The sequence below is a fragment of the Amphiprion ocellaris genome, chromosome 1, assembly GCF_022539595.1.
Source record: "Amphiprion ocellaris isolate individual 3 ecotype Okinawa chromosome 1, ASM2253959v1, whole genome shotgun sequence".
In the NCBI taxonomy this organism is placed as follows: domain Eukaryota; kingdom Metazoa; phylum Chordata; class Actinopteri; family Pomacentridae; genus Amphiprion; species Amphiprion ocellaris.
Genome location: NC_072766.1, coordinates 42,372,483 through 42,391,873, shown reverse-complemented (window position 1 = coordinate 42,391,873; position 19,391 = coordinate 42,372,483). Strand labels below are relative to the sequence as shown.

The following is a 19,391-nucleotide window of genomic DNA, read 5'->3' as shown; positions in this document are numbered from 1 at the left end:
GTACTGGTAGCCAAGTACCAACATCCAGCAACCTCAGGAGGTACACAATCCATTCAAGAAGCTAGGCTACCAGGCCAAGGTGCTACTCCAGAAGCCCCATTAGACCTTTCACTAACCTTAGCAGCTGATCTCAACAGTCAGATGGTTTGAGGTCATTAACCGTCACAGATGTCTTTGTCATGGTGCCCTTTACTCGCTAAACATGCACAGCGATCCATCAACAGACGAAGCCTGACTTTACTATAAATCTGAGAAACGTTGCACATCTTTAGGCTTTAAATCTATTTTGTTTTGTAGTCTCTGGTAAAAATTTGAATCATTCTTTGACCAATCGGTTAGCGTAAACTGACAGCTCAGCCATGAGGTGTTTCCTGTATGTACAGTTTTGTTTTTTCATGGTTTCTTTACTCCCCGAGGGCCTTTTTGTGATATTTTGTACTTCTGAAATAAATGTGACATCTGCTTTCTGACCTGAAGCCTCCGTTTTTTTCTTTTCAAACAGTCAAACAAACGGATCAGTTCTGCAGCATTTATTGTCGGTTTTTCTGCTTTGGGAAACTCGGCGTAGGCAATGAAAACAATAAATATGGATATTATGCAAAACATTTTCCTAATGAAGCATTTTACACAATGTACAATATTCCTTTCCCCCGCCACCTGCTGTTTAGTTCTCTATACACATTTCCAAATAATAAACTTCCCTCCATGCAGAAACCCTGAAAATGGGATGTGGAGTAAAGAGAAAAAAAAAACCACTACATGCACTTCTCGTGTGGATTTTTGTGTCGATAAAAACTGCTAATGAACCACAAAGAGAAATGAAACTTGTGCTGTTTAAAGGACATAAAATAAAGTAAAAAGTGGCCGTCTGCAGGGAGTTTCCTGTTCACAGTCTAGCGTTCCGTCAGTAGTCCGTGTCCGAGCCCTCAGCGTTGTCCACATTCCTGGAGAGCATGTAGTTGTCCATGTCGATGGAGCGGCAGTTGTTGATGGCGTAGCGAAGCCTCTCGGCCATGACGGCCTGGCTGGAGTAGGGAGGCAGGCGGAGCTGGAAGAAGCAGGTCTGGGAGGTGGGGAGGCTGTCGTAGGGCTGAAAACACAACAGGAAGTCAGTTTAAAACCCAAATAACAACATCAGGAGAGACTGAATGTGGAAAACTCTGCAGCAGGTTCACACATTAGAACAACCTCATTGAATATTTAGGCTAAAACTCTTCTGTGTTCATCAATATTGACTGATTAATTTGACTAATTCTGAACTAAATTTTTGAGCCAAAACCAAGGACTTCCTAGATCTCCTCTGATGAAGTTTATCTTCAATTAGTTTAAATTTCATCTTACATTTATTTCATAAATAAGACGTTTTACCTTCAGCTCAGTAAGGATGAACTCATTCTGACTGTAAATCCTCAATATATACCTCCCTGAGTGTTACAAAGTCTAATTGTCCTTAAATAACCCATAGTAACAACAACAATAAAATGATGCATACCAATTAAAACCTTACAAAGATGACATAAACTACTTTACCTGATTGTATTATATTACATTATATACTATATTGTTATATTATATATTATATATAAGACTGAGACCCTACAGCACTAATAATAATAAAATACATAATATTATATATTTTAATTTTATTATTATAATAAATAATAATATAGATTTTATTATTATTATTATTATTATTATTATTATTATTATTATTATTATTAATGCTGTAGAAAGACAAAAAGAAAAAAAAATCCAACAAAAATATAACCACAAAAACCAAAAGTCACTGAAAAAATTCTAAATCCTTAAAAAAAGACACAAAATCACCACAGAAATTTAAAATCTTCAAAGGCAGACAAAAAATAAATAAATAAAATTGCCACAAAGACAAAAAAAAGAACTAAAGGACAAAAAATAGTCCCACAACACAAAGTTATAACCACGAATAAATGAATGAAATTCAAAAGAAAAAAAAATCAACAAAATTTGCAGAAACAGAAATTTAAAAACAACAAAACTAATAAAAATAAAATAAAGAAAAAAAATGCAAAAGGACAAAAAAAAAAATCACCACAAAAATCCCAAAACGTCACAGAAAGACAAAAAAATCCAAATAGATGTGAAAACACAAAAATTGAAATCGCCACAAAAAGGCAAAAGAATAAAGTTAAAAAAGACAAAAAATAATCCAACTACAGGACAAAGAATATCCCAAAAGATAAACATATAACCACATAAAAAGACAAAAAATAAAAGAAACTTCAACCCTAACCCTGCACATGGCAGATGACATAAATAATATATAATCAGGCTGAGACTCTACATTAATAATTATTGAGATTAATGACTCATTTTTAATAAAATTTTGTCCAAACAAATCCAAGAACTTCCTGAATCCCACATGAGCAAACCTGTTTATTTATTGTATTTATTTTAATAACTTTTCATTTTAGCTGCTCTGACCTTCGTCTCTGACCTTCGTCTCTGTTCTGATAAACGATCTGATCAATAACTGATTCTAATCAATAACTGGTCTGAACTCACCCGGTCCACCTTCATGATCTGGAACCTTTGGGAGATGTCGGCCGTGTTGGCAGGAAGTCTGGAGCGTCCGGACACGAAGCGCATGAACAGAACCCGCTCCTCGTTGGAGAACTCCTCCAGGGTCTGCCAGAACCACTGGACCAGAGCGTGCTGCTCGTCCACCTCCCGGTACCGGACCACCTTCTTCAGGACGTCGCAGCAGATCTCCGGCATCCCGCACACCATCTGCTCCAGCTGCTTGGCCGTCAGCAGCGACAGCAGCGGCACCGGAACGATCCAGGACATCCCCTCACGGACCGCCGCCACCTGGTGGACCGGAACCAGAACCAGTTAGAGGTTTATAAGTCAGAATAACGGACTGACGACACCTGGTGGACCAGAACCAGAACCAGTTAGTGGTCAGGGGGTTTATTAAGTCAGAGTTTTTTTGCCCCACCAAGGAACAGGGGAGTAATGTGACAATTGGCGTCGATAACTTCCACCTTAACAGCATGTTTTAACTGGATAACTTCCACCTTAACAGCATGTTTTAACTGGATAACTTCCACCTTAACAGCATGTTTTAACTGGATAACTTCCACCTTAACAGCATGTTTTAACTGGATAACTTCCACCTTAATAGCATGTTTTAACTGGATAACTTCCACCTTAATAGCATGTTTTAACTGGATAACTTCCACCTTAATAGCATGTTTTAACTGGATAACTTCCACCTTAACAGCATGTTTTAACTGGATAACTTCCACCTTAACAGCATGTTTTAACTGGATAACTTCCACCTTAACAGCATGTTTTAACTGGATAACTTCCACCTTAACAGCATGTTTTAACTGGATAACTTCCACCTTAATAGCATGTTTTAACTGGATAACTTCCACCTTAATAGCATGTTTTAACTGGATAACTTCCACCTTAACAGCATGTTTTAACTGGATAACTTCCACCTTAACAGCATGTTTTAACTGGATAACTTCCACCTTAACAGCATGTTTTAACTGGATAACTTCCACCTTAATAGCATGTTTTAACTGGATAACTTCCACCTTAATAGCATGTTTTAACTGGATAACTTCCACCTTAACAGCATGTTTTAACTGGATAACTTCCACCTTAACAGCATGTTTTAACTGGATAACTTCCACCTTAACAGCATGTTTTAACTGGATAACTTCCACCTTAACAGCATGTTTTAACTGGATAACTTCCACCTTAACAGCATGTTTTAACTGGATAACTTCCACCTTAACAGCATGTTTTAACTGGATAACTTCCACCTTAACAGCATGTTTTAACTGGATAACTTCCACCTTAACAGCATGTTTTAACTGGATAACTTCCACCTTAATAGCATGTTTTAACTGGATAACTTCCACCTTAATAGCATGTCTTTAAAGGATAACTTCCACCTTAACAGCATGTTTTAACTGGATAACTTCCACCTTAATAGCATGTTTTAACTGGATAACTTCCACCTTAACAGCATGTTTTAACTGGATAACTTCCACCTTAACAGCATGTTTTAACTGGATAACTTCCACCTTAACAGCATGTTTTAACTGGATAACTTCCACCTTAACAGCATGTTTTAACTGGATAACTTCCACCTTAACAGCATGTTTTAACTGGATAACTTCCACCTTAATAGCATGTTTTAACTGGATAACTTCCACCTTAATAGCATGTTTTAACTGGATAACTTCCACCTTAACAGCATGTTTTAACTGGATAACTTCCACCTTAATAGCATGTTTTAACTGGATAACTTCCACCTTAACAGCATGTTTTAACTGGATAACTTCCACCTTAATAGCATGTTTTTAAAGGATAACTTCCACCTTAACAGCATGTTTTAACTGGATAACTTCCACCTTAATAGCATGTTTTAACTGGATAACTTCCACCTTAATAGCATGTTTTAACTGGATAACTTCCACCTTAACAGCATGTTTTAACTGGATAACTTCCACCTTAATAGCATGTTTTAACTGGATAACTTCCACCTTAACAGCATGTTTTAACTGGATAACTTCCACCTTAATAGCATGTTTTTAAAGGAGAACTTCCACCTTAACAGCATGTTTTAACTGGATAACTTCCACCTTAATAGCATGTTTTAACTGGATAACTTCCACCTTAACAGCATGTTTTAACTGGATAACTTCCACCTTAATAGCATGTTTTTAAAGGAGAACTTCCACCTTAACAGCATGTTTTAACTGGATAACTTCCACCTTAACAGCATGTTTTAACTGGATAACTTCCACCTTAACAGCATGTTTTAACTGGATAACTTCCACCTTAACAGCATGTTTTAACCGGATAACTTCCACCTTAATAGCATGTTTTAACTGGATAACTTCCACCTTAACAGCATGTTTTAACTGGATAACTTCCACCTTAACAGCATGTTTTAACTGGATAACTTCCACCTTAATAGCATGTTTTTAAAGGAGAACTTCCACCTTAACAGCATGTTTTAACTGGATAACTTCCACCTTAACAGCATGTTTTAACTGGATAACTTCCACCTTAACAGCATGTTTTAACTGGATAACTTCCACCTTAACAGCATGTTTTAACTGGATAACTTCCACCTTAACAGCATGTTTTAACTGGATAACTTCCACCTTAACAGCATGTTTTAACTGGATAACGTTCACCTTAACAACATGTTTTAACTGGATAACTTTCACCTTAACAGCATGTTGTTAAAGGAGAACTTCCTCCATGTTATCTGTAGCTCCATACTATATGAATATGAACTAACGCTGACTCTACTTAGTGAATTATTTAATAATAATCCGTCCGTACCTGTCGGTCGATTTCGTGCAGCCTGTACTCAATGGCTCTCTCCACATACTCCTTTCTGTTGGAGAAGGTCAGCGGGATGCTGTTTCCTCCCGGGATGATGGGAACCATTTTACCATCCGCACTCTGTCCGACGAAAGAATCCAGAGGAATCATCTGGAAGACAAGCAGAGTCCAGTAAAACCACCGATCTGCTGGACAGGAAACACCTGATTCAGCCTGAAGAAGCATTCCTGAGGTTAACAGAAACTCAGCAGCTGGAAGGAAGAACTGGACAAGAAGGATTTAGAACCAGTCAGTGACTCAGAACAACTGGAAACATCTGGACTGAAACCTAAACTAAATTAATTCTAGATAAAAGCAGCTAAATGTGATAAAGGTCCTTGAAGTCCATAGAGGAGAACGTCTCCTGTAGAAAGTTCTAGAGTAGACCTACTGACAACTGGACAGTTGTCGGTAGGTCTACTCTAGAACTTTCTACAGTTGTCGGTAGGTCTACTCTAGAACTTTCTCCAGTTGGACGTAGGTCTACTCTAGAACTTTCTACAGTTGTCGGTAGGTCTACTCTAGAACTTTCTACAGTTGTCGGTAGGTCTACTCTAGAACTTTCTCCAGTTGGACGTAGGTCTACTCTAGAACTTTCTACAGTTGTCGGTAGGTCTACTCTAGAACTTTCTCCAGTTGGACGTAGGTCTACTCTAGAACTTTCTACAGTTGTCGGTAGGTCTACTCTAGAACTTTCTACAGTTGTCGGTAGGTCTACTCTAGAACTTTCTCCAGTTGGACGTAGGTCTACTCTAGAACTTTCTACAGGAGATGTTCTCCTTTCCTGCTCCCACTCTTTAAGTTTAGTCTCACTTAGAACATTCCAGGTCCTTGAAGTCCATAGTGGAGAACGTCCCCTGGAGAAAGTTCTAGAGTAGACCTACCGACAACTGGAGAATTGTCGGTAGGTCTACTCTAGAACTTTCTCCATGGGATGTTCTCCTTTCTTGTTTCCAGTCTTTAAGTTTAATCTCACTTAGAACATTCCAGGTCCTTGAAGTTCACAGAGGTGAATTTATTTTTTTCTATCATTTCTGAGCCTCAGAACTTCATCAGTCCAGCAGATAGAACCATGACATTTAGGAGGAGAAACATCGGAGTTCTGGTAAAACTGACACCAGATCAGTTTAAATCCATCCAGGTGTCACACACTAAATCTGCTTTTGTCTTCAGAAAATCTGAGTAATTTCTACCACAAAAAGACACTGAATCACAACAGAAACAGCCAAAAATTACCCCAAAGACAGAAAACCACCACAAAAAGAGGTGAAATTGTCACAAAAAGACACAAAATCATCACAAATGGATGCAAAATTACAACAGAACGGACGGAAATTACCACAAAACAGACAAACCACCTCAAAAAGAGGCAAAATCACAACAAAATGGACTAAAATTACCACAAACACTTAACATTGCCAGAAAAAATCATCCAAAATCACCACAAAAAGTGGTGAAATTATCACAAGAAGACACAAAATCAACGCAAGGATGCAAAGTCATAACAAAAAGGGCCGAAATTACCACAAAAACAGACAAAATCACCTTTAAAAGAGGCAAAATTACTCCCAAAACTCAAAATAATGGCAAAAACAGACAAAAACACTTCCAAAAAGGCACAAACAACCACAAAGAGACACAAACCCACTACAAAACATGCAAAATTACCACAATAACACCCAAAATATCACAAAAAGAGGTGAAAATATCACATGGCCGAGCAGCTGCATCCAAGCCATACATCACCAAGTGCAATGCAAAGCGTGGGATGCAGTGGTGTAAAGCAGCCACCACTGGACTCTAGAGCAGTGGAGACGCCTTCTCTGGAGTGACCAATCACGCTTCTCCATCTGGCAATCTGATGGACCAGTCTGGGTTTGGTGGTTGCCAGGAAAACCATACTTGTGGGACTGCATTGTGCCAAGTGTAAAGTTTGGTGGAGGGGGGATTATGGTGTGGGCTTGTTTTTCAGGAGCTGGGCTTGGCCCCTTAGTTCCAGTGAAAGGAACTCTGAATGCTTCAGCATACCAAGACATTTTGGACAATTCCATGCTCCCAATTTTGTGGGAACAGTTTGGAGCTGGTCCTTCCTCTTCCAACATGACTGTGCACCAGTGCACAAAGCAAGGTCCATAAAGACATGGATGACAGAGTCTGGTGTGGATGAACTTGACTGACCTGCACAGAGTCCTGACCTCAACCCCATAGAACACCTTTGGGATGAATTAGAGCAGAGACTGAGAGCCAGACCTTCTGGTCCAACATCAGTGTGTGACCTCACAAATGTGCTTCTGGAAGAATGGTCAAAAATTCCCATAAACACACTCCTAAACCTAGTGGACAGCCTTCCCAGAAGAGTTGAAGCTGTTCTAGCTGCAAAAGGTGGACCAACGTCATATTGAACCCTATGGATTAGGAATGGGATGTCACTTATGTTCATATGCGAGTCAAGGCAGGTGAGTGAATACTTTTGGCAATATAGTGTATCAGCATGTTGGTAGCTGGTCAGAAAAAGTTACAGCAAAATAACTCATTTTGGACAAATTTTCTTTCATATCGGACGGATTTTCGTGTGATTTTTCCCAAATATTGAGTCCACTTGGACAAAGGTTGATTTTCTACACATTTGGGTAATTTTGGATAATTTTCTATAATTTGAAGAAGTTTTAAGGACTTTTGGACAGGTTTTTTTTGTTATTTTTAACAGTTTTGAAGTAATTTTAGATGATTTACATTTGATTTTGAACAATATTGAATACTTTTTATGTGATTCTGGATGATTTTTGTGTCATTTGGAACAATTTTTCAATAATTCTATCAAAACACGGTGAGAACTTTAAACTTTTGGGTAAACTTTCAAGGCTGGTTTTCTGTGTCTTTGTCATAATTTTGTTTCTATTTGTGGTTGTTTTGTGTTGGTTCTGACCAGAACTACCACAGTGGATGCACAGTCCTGACAGTGAAGCACGGAGGTGGAAGTATTATAATATGGGGCTGGAGAAAACTCTAAAAAGGTCATTGTGGGTAAACTTCAAGGCTCATATCAGCATGTTGGTAGGTGGTTGGTCAGAACTATTAGAGACGATGGAAGAAGAAACCAGGATCATCTTCTAGATTTAACAAAAGTGTTGACACCAAGATCACACTTCATCCTGTTATTACCAAACCAGAAGAACCCACAGCTCCCAGTGAGTTCCTGGAGCTCCCACAGAGCTTAACCTGGTTGAGCTGTAAACAGGCCGGTGGTCACATGATGCTGCTGGTTGCCGTGACAACACCTGAGGCTGTTGTGGTCCGTCAGCGGGAGTAAAACCTGCTGCTGTAGCAGCTTATTAACTGAGCAGCGTGTGATTGTGACGGTGGAACGTTCACATGGACGAGGGAAGCCGACTGTCAGAGCGATGATCAGCGCTTCTGTGATCCGCTGATTCATGCTGACTTAGAAAATCCACAGACCAAACTGTGGAGCAGGTCTGATATTTACTGATTCATTCAGACTGACAAAGCCAAAAACACGTTTACATCCATGTACAGAAAATACTGAAAACACAAAGGAAGAAGCTGCATCCCGACCAGTCTCGAACCGAATGATCCCATGTCTGAAATACAGCCACTCATGAAAACTAAAATGTTATTTCTCTGTTTTATGAACTGAAAACACCAAACTGGGAGTTTTGTGCTCCTAGTTAATGCAACCCAACATGTTCCACTAGACCTTTAGACTTTCTTCATCTATAATCACCAAATATATGTAGATCTTTTATCACTAAAACAGTTAATAAAACCAGAACTTCTGATGAGCCTCCATTTTTCCCCCTGTATTAGTGAACCTGTGGGAATCAAAATTGTCCAAAATGACTCAAAACTTGTATATAATAATTCAAGATGATCATTTTGAACAATTTTAGGACAAGTTTAAGCAATTTTGGAGAGTTTGAGTGATTTTGGATACCTCTTGAGTCTGTTTAATCAAACTTCAAGTAATATTGAGTTTCACAGGTATCACCAACATCATCTAAAAAGTAAATAAACTGAACTGAAAATTGTTCAAAACTACTAAAATTGTCTATGAAGACTCAAAAAATGTCATTTTGAATATATTTTGAGTCATTTTAAGCTAGCTTTAAGTAATTTTGTACCTTTTTTATGTATTTTGAAGATGTTTTGAGTCATTTTGTGTTACTTTACTTAGACTCAGAGGAAAATCCAAGCTACTGGATCAGTAAAATAAATGCAGCATGGCTCAGAAACAGTGAACAGAGGAGCAAGTTGGTGGAGATCCATTCAGCATGGTGAAACATCTTTCTACTGATGATGAGCAGAGGAGAGAGGAAAAGTCTGGAGAGACTGGGAGAATGGAAATATATGTTCAAAATGACTGAAAATGTGTCCAAAACGACAGAAACCTTTAAAAAATCGTTTAAAATATTGCTCAAATTTGATGGAAATTACATAAAATAGTCCACAAGGATTCATAAATTATTCAAAATTACTTAAAATGTGTCTAAAAATGATCATTAGAGGAAAACCAAAGCTCCTGGATGAATAAATAAATGCAGCATGGCTCAGAAACAGTCAACAGAGGAGCAAGTTGTTGGAGATCCACTCAGCATGGTGAAACTTCTTTCACCAGCTGTTCTAAAGGCTGTAAACTAGACGCTGAATCCCACCTCATGGAAATTATCCTCGGTGATGCCGCTGTCTTCAATGTGAAGAATGCTTTTGAGCGTCTGCACATAGAGCAGGTCCACTTCCTCCAGGTCCTCCAGCAGCAGCGGGATGCAGCACAGCTGTTTCCACACCAGCGGCGCCAGGTGGAGGTCCAGAGGCTTCTTGGTCCGGATCGCCACGCCCATCAGGATGCCCAGGAACTTAAACTGCAGCATGTGTTCGTCCAGGCAGGCCGACGGGTTCAGCAGGAACCTGGACCGAACCGAGGAGGAGGAAACGTTAGCTGCCATTAGGGTTGTAAAAGATTCACCTCATCAGTAAACGTGTCTCTACTCGTAGCTCTACTTAGAAAAGCTCCAGGTGTGCTGCTCACCTGTCTCGGTTGTATCCGACCTCGGCGGTGGCATTGGGGGAGGGGATGAGCAGGTCCACCACCCCCGTCTCCAGCTCCTAGAAGACATATACATGATCAGACGTCCAGGAAACATCTGGATTCGTACTAACTCTAACAGGTGTGAACGTACCTGACACATCTCAGTGATGGTGTCGTCAAACACTCCTCCAGCATCATCTGCCCCCTCCCCCACCAGTTTGACCTTCCAGGCCCTCGACGGCAGCCGGAGGTCGGAGGCGTTCAGCTTCACCACCTGCCGGGCGATCTGAACGAAGATCGGCTTACACTTACGTCCTCTACAGAGTTCAGACAAGGAAAGAGACAGGAGATAAGTTTAACTCTTGAATATGTCTGTGAAGAGTCTCACTCATCAGGTCATGGTGACCGTAAGAACTTCTGTAGAAACCAGTTGGACTTAGAGGTTCCTGATGAACCTACAATAGAACCAGAGGAGCCTGTAGGGGGCAGCAGACCAGACAAGAAGGCGGTGAGAAACACACAGGGAGTAGATGGGAAACAGGCAGGAAGCAGGGGAGAAACAGACAGGAAGTAGGTGAGAAACAGACAGGAAGTAGGTGGGAAACAGGCAGGAAGTTGGGGAGAAACAGACATGAAGTAGGTGGGAAACAGACAGGAAGTACATGGGAAACAGACAGGAAGTTGGGGAGAAACAGACATGAAGTAGGTGGGAAACACACAGGAAGTATGGGAGAAACAGGAAGTGAGGAAACTGGTTGGTCACGAGTCACATTCAGTCAGAAATCGGCTGTGGGAACTAAGAAGACTTCTTTGTGTAAAGTTGTTTGTCGTAGCCATCCAAAGCTCCACCCTAGTTTAGTTTATGATGCATTTCTATTAGGGCTGGGACTTTAATGCGTTAATTTTGATTAATTAATTATCGCAAAAATAATGCGTTAAAAATATTAAAGCAATTAAATACACCCTCCTCAGTTCCCTCATTTCTGGCACACTGGTAACTCTGATGAACACTCCACCCAGTAGGTGGCGGTAATGAACCTAAAGTCTGTTTGTAGCCATGAAGAAGAAGCACAGGAAGTACTGAGTGAAGTCAGGCACTGGTGAACAGTGAAGGAAGACGAGATTGAGCTTGTTGGAAAGAAATTTTCCTTTTAAAAATCTTCCAGATGGCAGCTTGGATAAAAGCCTGGTTGTGTGCAAATTGTACAACAAAGAGTTTTCTGATCACTGCGTCACTTCAAGCCGACGGTATCACCTCAATGTAAAACATGTTGCTGTTAGCACCAGAGCTAACATTAGCTACGAGTCATGCTAACGGCTAACGGTGTAGCCATCCCATAATAGACCACTTTTCTAGACAGTGCTTGAGTTTACAGAAAGTCTTAAAATGTTGAATAAAATCGCTATAATTGCACTTAGATTTGCAGTAATCTGTGAATGTAGCAGACAGATGAAAAATGCAGATAAATAGAAATGAAACATTTTTGTGGTTTAAGTTTTTACTCCGTCGAGGCTCTGCCTCCTTGGAGGAGGAATAACCTGAACAACAAAAATATCTCTTTTAATAACTAAATTCTAAACTTTTTGTTTATAAAAAAAAATACATAAATAAAAATTGATATTCCTATAAAAAGAACCATCAAAATTACACCATTTATCAGACCCAGAAAAGATGAAAACAGAATGAATCTCTGGATTTTCAACTTTCTGAAGCTCCTTGAACTACTTATGCTGATTTTATGTGCCATACAGTGGAAAAAACAACTAAATTCAAGCTTTACATCATCAAAACCACTTTTTTCTATATGTCCCATTTTCCTTTTTTAAAATAAATTTTAAATTATAAACGTATATGTCTATTCATTGATTCAACTGTCAACCACAATTTTATTTGAATTGAAAAACTTTGCTTATTGTGTCAAATATTGCTATTCGACAAAACTGCAATTAAATTGCGATTAATTAATTACAAAGCCTGCAATTAATTAGATTAAATTTTTTAATCATGTCCCACCAATAATTTCTATATATATTCTGTTTCTTATTTCTCTTTCGGCCTCTATCTCTGAAATGAGGCACATTTCTAACAACGATACATAAAAATTCTTGAAGAACCTACAAGAGAAGTCTGGTTGGTTTCTACTGAAGCTCCTACGATTAACTCTTAAAAGCTTGAGTTCTAATACAGCTGTATACCTCAGGACTTCTATAAGGCAGATGACGTCATACCTTAAAGCCACATTGCTGCAACTTTGTTCTACTGCGACCACAAAAATACAACAAACACAGATAAAGTTCTTATAGTACTGACCGTGTGGAGATCCGTTTGACGGTGATCTGAGGACCGTAGTTCTTTCCCTGCACCATGGTTTTACCGATGGATCGTACCATGGGAAGAGTGTAAACTCTGGGGGCCAACAGGGGCCTCAGTTGGCCCTGGACGATCCCCCAGGTCCCAGCGTTGTAGTGGGAGGTACAGCTCTGCAGAACAGCAAGTAGAGAGGCTGTTACGTAATGACAACACACCTGGTTCCCCCGAGGACTTAAACTGAATGAGCGAAAAGAACTTTTTATTCAGATATGAATTCAGAGATAAATGTTTGGATATTCTTTTTAAATCCCAGAAGCAATGGAAACTTTTCTAATTAGTTTGTGACTGGAGAAGAGTGAAACATTTTGTTAGAATTTTTCTTTTTTTGTGTTTTACGTGAAGAATTAGTCTTCAACAACTTGTTTTCCCCTGCAGGAACCTGTAATCCACTTTAGTCCCTGTGGCCTAACTGTCCTTGTAGAACCTCTTTCAGAGATACTGATTGGTTAAACTCATGGAAGTCCTTGTCCAGCAGCAGTCTCCTCTCTAACACTGTCATCAACAATGTAAAATTCACCTTACATGCTGGCATAACAAATCTCCATTGTTCTATTTTCAACATAAAACTGGAGTTACATCCAAAAACTAGTATTTGTTGTAGTTTTGATGGACCTGAAGTTAACGTTGTGGTCGAAGCTGTTGGTTCCTACACTGTGATGGAAATTGAGAGGGAGGATTAGGGGGTTTTCCTTTAAATATTTCCATCATCTCACACCTGAATTGACTTCATGTGAAAAGCAGATTTTTGTTTGACCTGCAGAAGTATGAACAGCCACATTTTAAACAAGCACAACACTAATTTCATTAAATGACCAAATCTGCGGCCTCAACTTCAGTTCCTTATTTGGCATCTTCTCAAACCAACCACCACCAACCCAAAAGGAGGCTTTTGCTCCTCTGAACTTTTCAAATCACGATAACCACTATTATCACTATTACACTGTTTCAGCATCTTTAGATTTTCTCACTTTGTAAAAACACGAAGGGTTTTCCTGCATAGTGAAAGTTTTGGAGTCCTTCCAAACAGGTTTTAGCCATAGAAACATGATAAGAATTTTATGACATGTTTAGACATGCTTTTTTAAAATCAAATGGTTAAAAAAACACAGGAAAATACAGAGTTTCTTGTTAAATATGGTACCACAGACCTACAATGTTTACTGTCAGGCATAGAAGCAGGAAAACCCTTAAACATTTTCATCTAAAAATGGGTTCCTCTACTTCGGTAAGTTCCTGATGTTGGTTTCCAGGTCTTTGCCTACCTGGTTGTTGGGGCTGAGGTTCAGCAGCCTCCATGATGAGTACATCAAGTCTGAGAAGTGGTAGAGGAGGCGAAGTCGGGCTCTGACCGCTTCGATGCTCACCTCCTTCAGCCCGCTGTACTGAGGAGGAACCGCCACCGGAAGACCGAGCTGCAGAGGCACCGAGGAGCCTGTAGGGGGCAGCAGACCAGACAGGAAGTAGGCGGGAAAAGACAGGAAGGAGATGGGAAACGGACAGGAAGTAGGGGGGAGACAGACAGGAAGTAGGGGAGAGACAGATAGGAAGTAGGTGGGAAACAGACAGGAAGTATGGGGAGACAGACAGGAAGTAGGTGGGAAACAGACAGGAAGTGGTGGGAGACAGACAGGAAGTAGGTGGGAAACAGACAGGAAGTAGGGGGGAGACAGACAGGAAGTAGGTGGGAAACAGACAGGAAGTAGGCACGAAATAGACATGAAGGAGAGGGGAAACGGACAGGAAAATTGTATTTTATGTAATTTTTTGTAAGACTTTATTTCTTAATTTCGCACCATAATTTACACCATAGAGTCTTAACCACAATATTTTAGCTTTTTAGATACATTCTTGAGGGTATTCGAATCTTCTACTGAAATGCACTTTAATGCAGCAGTTTTTGTTTTAAATATGCTGTTTAAATAACTGTACTTGTCCTAAATGTTAGTTTTCCTGCAGTGCTTCTGTAAAAACTGAATTATAATGTGGATTCTTTGCAGTTTATTGTTATATTTTATATTATTCTTCTTTTGTGTAATTGGATTATTATTTTTCCGCCTGTTGGACAAACAGTTGTATCGTCTTTTCAGTCTGACCTGGAGCTCGAGGTGGAACCGACGGAGCCGTCCAGGCAGCGCTGTGGCAGCGTCCGGCTGAGATCTGGTGGATGTTCTTCCCCTGCAGTGCCGTCGCCAGCGTTGGTTCTCTGACGTGGTTAGTGTGACCCAAACCCAGCTGCACCAACACAAACCACAGATTCATTATCAACCAAACTCTACATGGGTTAATGATTTATAACCAGAACACCAGACAACATGAGTTCAGTCAATAAAAATAATTCTATGTTCGATAAACTCATCTTCAGTGAAAGCCCACAGAGTCCAGTGTGTTGGTGGGTTACCTGTCCCTCTGAGTTGCTGCCCCAGGTGTAAACGTCTCCAGTGGAGGACAGAACCAGAGTGTGTTCAGCTCCGATAGCAATGTCCTGGATGTGGATCGCTGACAGAGCTGGAACCTGCTGGGGACGGTTGTGGTTTCTGGCTCGACCTTCTGGAAGGCCGATCAGGCGATCTGCGACAGGAGAGGGAACAGATACAAACAGGGATCAGGCATAACATTACAACCACCTGACTAACACTGTGTAGGTCCCCCTTATGTTGTCAAATATGTTCTGAACCACTGGGCCTGGACCAGAGGACCTCTCAGGGCACCCTATGGGGTCTGGACCAGAGGACCTCTCAGGATGTCCTATGAGGTTTGGACCAGAGGACCTCTCGGGGTGCCCTATGGAGTCTGGACCAGGATGTTACCCTTTGGGTACTCGGGGTTGTGCAGTGGGGCCTCTGGGAATCAAACTTGCTCCACTGCATCCTGTTGATGCTTGATCAGAATGGGGTTTAGGAAGTCTGGAGCTCAAATCAACATCTTGGGCGACTATTATGTTCCTCACAATGTTCTTGATTGATGTTTTTGTGATGTGGTGGGGTGTATTTTCTGCGGGGGTAGGTCAGTGATATTTAGGATTTCCATTTGCATGAAGGAGGGTGCTTGTTCTGAGATGTCTATTTGGGTGTCTAAGTCTCATCAACACGGATGCCATCCAAGGTTTTCCAGCGGAGCACCACATAAAACCAATATGATTAGTGTTGTTCACCTGTCAGCGGTCATAATGTTGTGGTTGATCGGTGTACATCTGAGACAAAGACTTTTATGAGGCTTGCTGACTTCAGGCCAGTGAAGATTTTTCAAACTAAGCTGGAATAAGTTCTAACAGTTTTCTTACATCCCAGTGGAACATCTGACAGTCATTTTTGCCCAACAAAAGATGTAAACAAAAAAGCAGGAAAAGGTTTATATTGATACCTGTTGACACCAAAAATTCCCAAGACCGATCCCTACCTCCACATTGGGTTTTAAAGTTCTTGTCTGCTGCTACTATAAAAGTAGAACAAACACAGATAAAGTGAGTAGTAGTGCTGATCACACATGAAAAAATGTATATGTATCAAAAATAACTTTATCTATAAGTGTTGATTGTCTGTTATTGGTGATGCGTAACCAATCAGGATATTGATTAAATGCATAGAGTGACTGCAGACTGAGAAGAAGCTTCATGAGAACCAAAACAGAGCTTTTTAAAATCTATTTATCTGGAATCTGTTTAAAAAAACAAAACAACGATACTGTTGATGAGAAAAATGCTGAACATCAGATCTGATTATTGGTTCCTTGAGGAAACAGGAACTGAAGAGGATGTTTAACAATTCCAGGAAGATAAATTTAAAACTTTAAAGGAATTCATTACCTGGTTCCAAAAATCAATTCAATAAAAAGCATCCTTCAGTCTGCAGAAAGTAATCTCACTCATTTTCTCTTGGCTCTATCTTTGTCTGATGATGAAGAGCTCGTGTTTTTGGTTCATTCAGGAGATCTTCGTGTCTTATGACTTATTTTAAAACACTACAAAGAGCCTCCAGTTTCAGGCAGCAGATATCTGACATGACCTTTTTCATACAATTGAAGATAAAAAGTTAAATAAGAACCAAGTCTGAGAGTTTTAAGCTTATGTAATGAGAAAAAACTTGTGTGAGTGATTTTAACATAAATCCATCTTTTCCTGTACAACATCACAAAATCAATAAACTGTTTTGTTGTTTTGCCAGGTTTTCTCTTTGGTTTGTCAAGGTGTTGAGATGCAGCTGACCAATTTCAAAGATTACATCACAAAGTTTCAAGCAAAGATACGTGCAAATATACAGAAGTTTTCAGAATTAAAATGTGTTTTATAAGGAGAAACAGAAAAGTCTTAGAAAAAGAGACATAAAAGTTCAAATTGATGTTTAAAAAGGGGATGAAATAGATTGAAGCCAGTGTAAAGAGGCTGAAACATACTGGGAACCAGTTTGAAGAGGCTGAAACATACTGGGAACCATTGCTACAAGGCTAAAATGAGTTGAGAGCCAATGTTAAGAGGATGAAAGAATAATGAATCTTTATGTAGGCAACAGGCTAACAACAATACATCAAAGTGAAAAACATATCATTACCTGTTGTCACAAGGTGGCGCTATGACTGTGAATGGATATTGGCATATAAATGTGATCAGGGCAGGACTGTGATCAAACATGTAAAGTCTGAGGCAGATTGGAGCATGTTCAGGGCATTGACACAGCACTTCCTGTTTCATGGTGAAGGACCAAAGTTTGATGGTTGAGGAAGATTTTGGTAACTTTTCACCACTATGTCCTGTTGTATATACTGGCCAAACTTGAGGTCTCTTGGAGTTACCCCCTATCAGGAGTTTGCTCTTGGAAATGATCAAAAATGCCCAAAAATCTCACAGTTAATTCAAAATGGCAGACTTTAAGCTGGGTTAAGGATATGGCTCCAAGAGGCATTTTTGTTCGCCTTGTGCTTCATATGCCTACCAAATATGGTAGATGTAAGTGAAATGTTCTGCCTGTAGTAATGATGCAGGGAGCGCTATGGAGTAATTTTTCCACACACTTGTCCCATAAAATATCAACGTTTTTGCCAGTTCTGATGAGTTTGCAAATTTTCAAGAGTTTCTGAGCATGTTTAGGCTTCAAAAACGCAATTCATTTGAGGAGAGAATAACAATAAATTCTTGCATTCCAATAGGGTCCTACGTGCTTGGTCCCTAATAATAATGAAAAGAAAGTAAGAAGAGAAACCAGATCTTACCCTGACCAAACGTGAAAACTTTTCCATCTTTGGTTAAAGCCACAGAGAACTGAGTCCCACAGGCCACTTTCTTGATGCCGATTCCACAGAGAACGTCCACTTTCTGAAGAAATGGAAAACACTCCGATGTTAGAATCATTTAAATCCAGTTCCTCAGGTGCTACCTTCAGGTGTCAGACTGTACCTGAGGAGACGACTTGGCCGTAGAGTTACCAAGTCCCAGTTTTCCATAATCTCCATCACCGAATGCCCAAACCATCATCCCATCAGCAGAGACAACCAGAGTGTGGTTCAGACCACAAGCGACCTGAGGAGGAAACAAAAAGTCTGAACTGACGGCAAACATACCTGATGAACAAAAGTCATATTTTTGAAATCAAAATAAAAGAGAAGTCAAAAGAGACGAATGCTTCTCACTATTTTGGCTAAAAATGAGTCGGTGTCTCTAAATCTTTCACTGCAGCTTTAGCCCATATTTGTAATAAAGATTTAATTACTGCCCTATTGTTCTGTCTACCTGTCCGACTTGGTATCCCTCCAGAGCAGTGACCTTCTCCGGTAGCTTCTTGTTGGAGGTGTTTCCTAACCCCAGCCGACCGTAATCACCGTTACCGAAGGTGAAGAGCTTCCCGTCAGCTGTTACCACAGCCGAATGCTTAAACCCACAAGACATCTGAGGGGAGATTAGATCTGTCACTACCGATGTCTATCAGGTAATAAACATCACGTCTTAGATCTCAGACCGACCTGCACCACCTCCTCCCCCTGCAGAGCTTCGATCTGTCGCGGTCGCCGCTGCCGGTCGCTGTTTCCGTGGCCCAGCTTGCCGTAGTCGCCGTCGCCCCAGCTGAACACCTCGCCGCTCTCCGTCAGCGCCATGGAGTGACCGTCGCTGCCGCAGGACGTCACCAGCTGGGTCACCACGAAACCTGGAAACAGACGGTAAAAAAACAAGTCACCAATCTGTCGGCCACTAGGGGGCAGTAACAACACAAAATACACCTGTTTTTTGGCAAAAACAACACAATCATAGCTCCTCACCCATCCTGATCACCAGATTTGTCTCCCTGGCACTTCCTCCTCTTCCCCAAGATGATATTCAAGTTTCAGTTTTGACTCATTTTAGGAGATTCAGCTCATCACAGATTTAGTTGGACTTCCAGTGAGTATTTTACTAGTGTTACAGGAGCTCTGGGAGCACAGCAGCACTGCACAAAAAGCTACTTCGACAGGGATGGAGGTGAATTTAAACGAGGTTTATGACTTTTATAGACCCAGAAATGTAACATCCTGAGGATTTTGAGGGCTGTGGCATGTTGGTGCTCTGATTCACTGTGTATCTGGTCATAAGATTGTTTTGGCCACAACAACCTCATC

General features: G+C 40.3%; 1 protein-coding gene across 7 annotated transcripts in view; it reads right to left on the bottom strand.

The window, feature by feature from the left end:
* Positions 1-515: 515 nt before the first annotated feature.
* The window catches only part of herc1 (HECT and RLD domain containing E3 ubiquitin protein ligase family member 1), a 108,714-nt gene continuing 89,838 nt past the window's right edge, over positions 516-19,391 (bottom strand). For all 7 annotated transcript variants that reach the window (XM_055006365.1, XM_055006530.1, XM_055006395.1 and 4 more), the window contains 14 exons: positions 18,762-18,943; positions 18,532-18,687; positions 18,199-18,321; positions 18,015-18,117; positions 15,211-15,380; positions 14,906-15,044; positions 14,075-14,244; positions 12,753-12,922; positions 10,593-10,758; positions 10,442-10,518; positions 10,068-10,320; positions 5,356-5,508; positions 2,545-2,850; positions 516-1,090 (listed from right to left, as the gene is read on the bottom strand). In XM_055006365.1, the coding sequence (XP_054862340.1) occupies positions 905-1,090; positions 2,545-2,850; positions 5,356-5,508; positions 10,068-10,320; positions 10,442-10,518; positions 10,593-10,758; positions 12,753-12,922; positions 14,075-14,244; positions 14,906-15,044; positions 15,211-15,380; positions 18,015-18,117; positions 18,199-18,321; positions 18,532-18,687; positions 18,762-18,943 (2,354 nt within the window). In that variant the 3' untranslated portion in view covers positions 516-904. The remainder of the gene's footprint in view (positions 1,091-2,544; positions 2,851-5,355; positions 5,509-10,067; positions 10,321-10,441; positions 10,519-10,592; positions 10,759-12,752; positions 12,923-14,074; positions 14,245-14,905; positions 15,045-15,210; positions 15,381-18,014; positions 18,118-18,198; positions 18,322-18,531; positions 18,688-18,761; positions 18,944-19,391) is intronic.